The 8102-nt window shown below is 42.4% G+C and overlaps 1 protein-coding gene across 3 annotated transcripts; it reads left to right on the top strand.

Moving 5' to 3' along the window:
- The first annotated feature begins 1020 nt into the window (after positions 1-1020).
- Positions 1021-8097, top strand: mief1 (mitochondrial elongation factor 1). 3 transcript variants are annotated; one of them, XM_023348836.1, is made up of 5 exons: positions 1021-1085; positions 1220-1370; positions 1490-1670; positions 2787-3058; positions 4057-8097. In XM_023348836.1, the coding sequence occupies exons 2-5, from the start codon at positions 1224-1226 to the stop codon at positions 4882-4884; spliced, it is 1428 nt and encodes a 475-aa protein (XP_023204604.1). In that variant the 5' UTR covers positions 1021-1085; positions 1220-1223; the 3' UTR covers positions 4885-8097. The 3 variants fall into 3 exon arrangements, with proteins under 3 accessions (XP_023204604.1, XP_023204603.1, XP_005806115.1); XM_023348835.1 differs by having other exon boundaries at positions 1034-1085; positions 1201-1370; XM_005806058.3 differs by having other exon boundaries at positions 1036-1085; positions 1223-1370.
- Positions 8098-8102: the final 5 nt, after the last annotated feature.

The following is an 8102-nucleotide window of genomic DNA, read 5'->3' as shown; positions in this document are numbered from 1 at the left end:
GCAACAACTGAAACCATAAATAAAATGCAGGATTTCCCCCAGAAGTCTAGCTAAGCCTGGTGGTAGGGTCCACCTGTCTCCCCACCGTGTTTTTGTGTTAAAAAATGTTGAACGTTGACAGGAAATTTTGGAAAGAAAACATCAAAAACAATACAGAAGTCGTCTTTATGTAGGTTGTGTATAATCAAATGCAGTTATCTGTTTAACAAGGTAAATGTCTGCTAAAGATTACTTATGTTTTATAAACCGAGCTTAATCAGTCTTTGCTCTTAATGTCACTGGTGTATATTAAAAAAAAAAAAAAAAAAAAATTGAAATAAGCCAACAACGCTTAGCCTGGTGGGGAGGTAAGTAAAGCCTGGTGGCTCGCCAGGCTTATAATAATGCTTTGGTGGGAAATCCTGATATTGTCCTTCAAAAAATATAAATCATCAAAATGTAAATGATCAAATTTCAATTTATTTATTATGCGATTAATTGATTAACTGCGTATTGCGACAGGCAACTTAAAACAGGTTTCATTTTGTTTTCTTCATTGTCGTTTATTGTTTTCATGCAAAAACTGCACCTGCTACATTCAGGTCTTGCTGATGTTCTTTTTAAAAGTTTCCTTGATTCTCAAATCACTTCTCTGAGGAAACTTACAAGGACTTCCTGGTCCTCTCTGGTTCAGGGTGAAATTTTTTATTTTTTTTCTTCTTCCACTTCTGAGCAACATTTAGACGGTCAGCGTTGCCTCAGCCTGATCGTTGTCCTTTTCACTCAGCATCTAGGGTCACCACCCTATCCATGTGTGTTCCCTGATGGGCAGCTGGTCCCCCGGTGCCGTGCTGGAGCTGTACAGGGCGCTGCTCCGCGCAGGGCGTCACCTTCAGTACACCGACCGGAACTACTACCGCCGGGCCGTGGCCCGTGAGTTTCGGCGCTGCCAGGCCCTGACCGTACCCGAGGATAAGGAGGAAGCGCTGAAGAGGGGCCAGTTCTTTCTCAAAAGCAGGCTGGGTGGGCTTATGTAGGGCGGGGGGGAGGGGAAGGAAACACCCGGTGGTGGGCTCGAGAGGTCGTCAGGATCTGCAGGTCGTCAGGTAGCGTCAACAAAGAATGCTTGTTTTAATTACCAAACCTGTTTTGTATTATAACCTCTTGACAATGGAACAATAGCTTCTTCTTCTTCTGCCTTCTTTCTGTTGCTATGACCAGGTTTGTGTGTTTCCGGCAGCAGGATGGCGGGCGTGAACGGGGACCGCAAGGGGAAAAAAGATGACAACGGGATCGGGACTGCTATCGACTTCATGCTTTCCAATGCCAAACTTGTCCTGGGGGTGGGCGGGGCAGCCATGCTTGGCATCGCGACCCTCGCTGTCAAAAGAGTACGTCTGACTATCCCAGTCTCTTTTTTTTTTTTTTTTTTTTGGTTACCTCCACATGTATGATTTAGGAGAAAACTTCCCTCCTGGAGGCTTGACCTGAGACTCTGTTGTTTGTGCAGATGTATGACCGGACCATAAGTGCCCCCACCAGCCCCACCAAGATGCAGCAGATGGGGAAGAGAAGCTGGGAAGAGCCCGCGTGGGTGGGCTCATCTCCACGAGTTCTCAACCACGACATGAAGTCCACGGTTAGCCGCTCCCTGCAGTCTCTGCCCACGACCTCTTGCTCTTTTGAACCAGGTGAGGCGGATATTCTTCTGTCACTCTGAGGTCATCGTTCTATTTTCAGATGTGCGTGTTTTTTTGTTTTTTTTTTTCCTGTGTTGCACAGTATTTGAGTTTATGAAAAAGACAGTCAGCCAGGTGTCCTTTTTTCTTCATCTGTCGACAGACGGCTTCCTCGGAGGATTGTTACTCTTTCTTTACAGTGGGTTTGGACCTTCTGTCTTCCCATAGCTGATGATTTCCTGATGTTTTTAGGTTCCTGATAACAAGACCACCTATAGAATCACCCTAAGTAATTTATTGCTTTTAGATTTAGTGTTGTTGTTTGCCACCTCTTGATAACGCAAATGTAGTGCTTTGCAAAATCCTTCATATCCCTTTGAACTTTATTCCATTTTGTTACCAAACAACAAACATTAAAGTATTTATTATGTACTTTGTGTGATAGACCAACATAATGTAGAATGTAGTTGTGAAATTTTCAAGTGTGCGGATTCTCAGTTGGATTCTGTCTGTCTGCAACTAACAATTATTTTACTAATCAATTAATATATCAATTATTCTGACAATTAATTGGATGGCCCAAAAAAATTCAGTTAACCACCTAATCCTTTATAACATACAATTAGAAATACATTAAAATATGCAAATAGAGAAATAATTAAATTGTTTTTTTAAATTAGAAAATTGATTTTAGTGTCTAAAATGCAAAAACTGGATTTGTTTAGTAAACACTTAATCTTTTGTTGCAAAGGATGCATCCGCACTTTAAAAAATACTTGAAAATCTTTTTTGCACAGTTTCGGCTTAATTACTGCTCTGATTATGTTTTTCTTTCAGCATATTGCTTCTTTTTTGTGTTTGTACTTTACATTAATTGATTACCAAATTAGTTGATGATTATTTCTTTAATGGATTAAGTTCATTATTATTCACTAATTGAAGTCTAGAGGCAGCTGGTCACACTGTCAGAAAGTTTAGATTATTTATTAAAAACCTTACATTTGTTTAAGGGATTTGATGACGTTTGCAAAGAACAGCATCCGTCCCTCGGCTTTGAAGTTTGTTTCCCTCTTCCTCTCTCAAAGTTCTGCTGCATTCTTAACAAAAGTGTCTCCGTCGTCTCCTCAGACTGCCTGCGCAGGGCCGTAGGTCGCTCCGCGGTGGGAGGAAGCGGCGCCACCCAGTCCAGCCTGATGCAGGCCCGCATGCGCCTCTCCCTGCAGGAGCGTCTGTGGGACTTCTACCAGACCAGGGTCAACATCCCTGCCGAGGAGCAGGCCACGGCCAGGAGGGCGGCGCTGGACATCTGCGCCGAGCTCCGGGTCTTCCTTCACGCCAAGCTGCCGGACATGCCGCTCAGAGAAATGTACCTCAGCGGCAGTCTCTATGACGACCTGCAGGTGAGCGCCGTCGCTGCTCGACCGGTTCCGGAAGCGCGGCCCGTACCATCGGCTAATTTGCGAGTGTGTTGAAACGAACACTTCCAGAAAGCGTATTTTAGTTCTTTTTTTCTTTTTGTTTGTCTTTGTAATTGTAAAAATAGTATGATTGAATGATTTGAAGAGAATAAGAAGAAATAAAGACAAAAATGCTTTAGCCATATTTTGCTAGGCTGCTTCTGAAAAAAATAAAATAAAATCAAGTACGTACTGTATATGTGCCTTTGTGGAATGATGGAGTAATAAGTTTGTGTTCCTCACAAACACATTGGATATAGTCTTGTACAGTCTGATAATGCCTTTAGTTGATCTCGTAAAAGATGTGATCATTATAAAAGTAGGTCTTTTTTTTTTATTTGTCTGTGGTGAGTCCACCAGAGGACAGACACGTTGACGGCACAAGTAGCTAACAGTCCTGAAATAAAAAATTTGTACATTTCTGCTAAAAAAAACTCAAGAAATTTGAGATTATTAGAAATTTTCTAGAAAAAACCCCTGAAATATTCTGGGTTTCAAAAGTTGAAATGTTTTGAATTTCAAAGTTTAAGAGATTAATTTCAAAATTTCTGTTTCTTTTTCGCTCAAATTTTCAGGTTTTCAAAGTCAAATATTTCCAAGATTAATCTAAAAACTTCTGAGGTTTATAGAGAAAATTCTCTCCCTTTTTTCTATCTACAATGGCCTTAATACACCTTCAACCATTACACTAAACAAAATTATGCCAATTAGTATTCATTAAGAGATTACAGTATCTAGGAAAATAGGTCTTCTCAAAAGTAGTATTTACTTGTAGATATGCCACATTGTCTCAATGTGTAGTTTAAGAATAATCCAGAAGTATTTTTTTCTTCAGCGCCTGCACAAACTAGCCAACGGTACGGATCATGCAATGGGAAACAAATACAAATGTTCCTCTCCAGTTATCTGGGATTTTGAATGAAAATGTTCCAATCCTGTAGGTGGTGACGGCCGACCACGCCCAGCTGATGGTGCCTCTTGTGTTGGAGAAGAACCTGTGGTCGTCCATCCCCGGGGAGGACACCATCATGAACATCCCGGGGTTCTGGCTCGTCCGCAGGGAGAACCTGGAGTATTTCCCTCGCAGCAGCAGCTACTGGGACCGCTGCATGGTCGGCGGCTACCTCTCCCCCAAATCGGTCCTGGAAGTCTTCGACAAGCTCGTCGCCGGCTCCATCAACTGGCCCGCCATCGGCAGCGTCCTCGACTACATCATCCGCCCCGTGGTTCCCTCGGAGACGCTCACCCTGGAGGTCCAGTACGAGACGGACCGCAGGCTGTACGTGGACTTCCTGCCTCTGCTGGTGATGGAGGACGGAACGTCGCTCATCGCCAAGCCACACCGGCTCGCCGCCGAGCGCCACGAGAACCTGTGGCGGCAGAGCTTCCGCGTGGCGGAGACGGCGCGCCTCCGGGCGCTGGACCAGGAGGACGGCGGCTGCCGGTACGCCTGCCTCAAGGCAGCGAAGGCGGCGTGCAAGCTGAACCCTGCCCTCCACCACCTCAACTCCAGCCAGCTCACAAACGCCATCCTGCTGCTGAGTGAGAAGGAAGGCGACTGGACGCGGGAGGCGCTGGCCGACCGCTTCCTGCACCTGCTGCGAGCGCTGGTGGGACACCTAGAGGCCGGGAGGTTGCCGTGCGCCCTCAACCCCAAAGTTAACTTGTTCTGCGAGCTGACGGAACAGGAAGTGGACGAGTTGGGGTACACGCTCTACTGCGCTCTGTCAGATCCAGAGCAGCTGCTGAGAACTGCTACGGAGCCGTAAAACGATTCCACCAAGCAACCAATTAGATGCCAACCTCAGTTTTGTTTTGTTTTTATTTATGGGGGTCAAATATTCTTCAGTCGTGATGAAGCTCCAGAAGAAAAGAACCTGCATGGGAAAAAATCACCTCTTTTTGTTCTAGTTACCTCTAAAAAAAACATCAGTGAGTCACCAAGACACAGTGTTAAGTCTCCTCAAAGCCATTGTATTAATGAAGTTTAGCCTGTTGTGTTAAACTCAGACCGCCTCTGAGGTCTTTACCTTCCTGTCGTTTAGAAAGAGGAACGCACAAATTCAGCTTTATTTGGACTCCTTGCACCTCCATTTGCAGTTACTATGGCTATTGTTATCAATCTGTTTTTAATCTCGTTTCAAAGGACTGAATGTAATGTTAAGTGTTTGTATGGCAAGCCAATGTGTAATAAAATCCTGATCAGCCTCAACGACGCGGCGTTCTTAAAAATAAAAAGATGTAAGAATCAAATTTCAGCATATCTAAATTTCATTAATTCAGTGGCTGATTCACATATTTCACACTACAGTACCTTGCAAAAGTATTCACACCACTTGAATTTTTATTTCACGTTTTGTCAGCTTACAACCATAAACTTAAATCTGTTTAAGTAAAATTTGTTATACACCCAAACGAGGTGGCTCATGATCTGAAAAGTGTGGCTTGCATTTGTTTTCAGCCCCACTTACTCTAAAATCTTCAAATAAAATCCAGTGCATGAGTAAAATAGACTCAGACCTGTTTATAATTTAATCTACTAAAAGAAGATGAATTATTTTTTTAGTGGCATCAAAACAAAGATGGCTGACCTCGTTTATGCCAAACCGCTTCAACTGCTGGCTAAAACATTTGTTCTCCCTCATGTGTTCACTTGTGACAAAATGTGGAAAAAGGTTCAATTGTTGTGACTTTTGTGCAAAAATGATGTTTTGAACGTCGCGGTTCCAGCGCAATGTAGAGGGTGGTAAAAGTTTAGTTGAGATTCTAAGAGGAGGTCAAACGGGACGAGCAGGAAATACCCGATTTGTTGCCGGTGAGGATACAATAGAAAGCTGCTCTTTGTTTGTTGGAGTAAAAAGGAATTGTATTCTCTAATTGCTTGGATGTGGACACAAATTATCAGAAAATATTTTAATGATGTCTGGTTCATTCAGATGTAGACCCTGCGTTACCCAGATGGAGCCTAAATCTATGTAGCAAATATAAGAGAACCCATAAAAAACGACCAGACAGGCTGCAGCAGGTTCTCCAGTTTCAGTTTGAGCACTTTGTTCATTCTGATGCCTGTAGGTGTGTGTGTAAATGCAGATTAACGTAAAGGATCCAGGCAGTGTTGTGTTGAGCAGCCAGACATTAGATTGGATTACGGTGCAGGTCTGTGTCGCTAAGGCTAAAAGGACCAGGAGGGATCCATTATTAACCTGTAGTCTGTAAGCTGCTTCTGCCTGTCTGATCTTTGTGTTGAACAATAGTTTCCAGGTGCTAATCTTAGGTCACGATCAGGATCTTAACACAGGCCTGCAGGTACAGCGTCTCGCTAAAGTACTCATGCTTCTTGAACTCTACGGTTTGTTGATTTAACGCTGCAGGATCTGAAGTGGAGCCGAACAAATGTGGCTGTCAAGTTTGTTTGTTTTTGCAGGGTTCTGGCAAATCTTCCCTTTCCAAAATTTTCAAAATGTTTCCATTTTCAACATTTGAGCACAGACATTTGAACTTGGTTGGCGTTTGTTTGTTTTTTGCTACGATTTTGCGTCTTGACAAACAGAGACGGACCTTTCGAATTCTCATAGTCATGAGTCACAGCTTGTGATCTTTTACGACTTTATTTGGTGAGAATAAAAGAAGTTGGTGTCAGAACTATCTCTAGCATCTTAATTGGACCAATTTGAGACACTTTTGTGTCATAAGTTTTAAGAAGGTCCAAAAGTTCAAAAAGTTGAGTTGAATTATTTTCAGTGAGTTCTGTTTTTATGTTGCAAATGAAAGCCAAAAGTCCATTTTAACCCCATTTTCTCAGAAAAGTTTCTGTTTTTTAATGGATTAATAAACTTACCTTTCAATGCCCTATTATGCTTTATGCCATACTTCTAACGACTGCATTAGAACCCTGATGCACAAGTTGGAGAAAAGTTACATATTTGTTTTCTACCATAGTAGGAAAATGTTAATGCAGCTGTCAGCTTTGGGAATTTGTGTCAATTGTCTTTGCAAAACATCTTAAGCTCACTCAGAATGGATGGAGGGCATCTGGGTAACATTCAGGTTTGACACAGATAATCTTATTTCGGTCTGGACTTTGACTAGGCCATTGATGCTCATGAACACCCTTTGAGCTACAGCATTCCACTGTCGCTCTGGCAGCTGGAAGGTGAACCTCCAACCTGATCTCAGGTCAGTGCAGCTGCTAACTGGTTCTCTTCCAGAATTGACCTGCATTGAACTCCTCTGTCCCCACAGCATGCTGCTGCCACCGATAAGAGATGGGGTTGGCGTGCAGCGCAGTATTAGTTTTGCTTTACTCATAGGAAAATGTTGGAGTATTAATACTTTTGCAAGGCAGCTTTCCTTTTGTTTTTTTTTAGCCAAAGATTGTGCTCAGTTGCTCAGAAATCAGTGTTTAGCTCTCGGGTAAATCCAGAATATATAAGTTTATTCCAAATTAAAGTGTGGACGAGTAGGAACAGCTGCCAGACTAAAGTAGAGAGTTAGTCACATCTAGAGTCGTTTTGTTTTCACTTAGGATAAAGTGGAAACATCCCCACACATGTAATCTTGTTCATATCGTGTACATTGATCGATTTATTTAATCATGACAAAAGAAACCAAGTGAATATTTTTGTATTTATTAAACATTTGTAACCAAAAAAAAAAAAAAAGAGCTGAATATTTATTTTCACTGATGCAGAACAACATAGAAAGAAAGGTACATATCTGTGCATCATTAAGTGCTTTGGTCAGAGTGTAGAGTTTTCTGTGCATATGATGAGTCTTCCTTTGCATATTAATTTATGCTGTACATTACTACTGTGCTAAAGTCAGGCGTCACCGGGCCACGTCCGAAAATAAAACCCAAAACTGGTCGCTTCTTCTGAGTGGAGGGAAGCCATATGCTGTGATGCATGTAACCCCGAAACCCATGAGTTATTTTTAAACATTGCAGCACTTTGCATACTTCAATAAATGTTGAGATGATCGTAGACTG

The sequence above is a fragment of the Xiphophorus maculatus genome, chromosome 16, assembly GCF_002775205.1.
Source record: "Xiphophorus maculatus strain JP 163 A chromosome 16, X_maculatus-5.0-male, whole genome shotgun sequence".
NCBI classification, from domain to species: Eukaryota; Metazoa; Chordata; class Actinopteri; order Cyprinodontiformes; family Poeciliidae; genus Xiphophorus; species Xiphophorus maculatus.
Note: the sequence above shows the minus strand (reverse complement) of the source record. Positions and strands in the feature narration are given on the sequence as shown.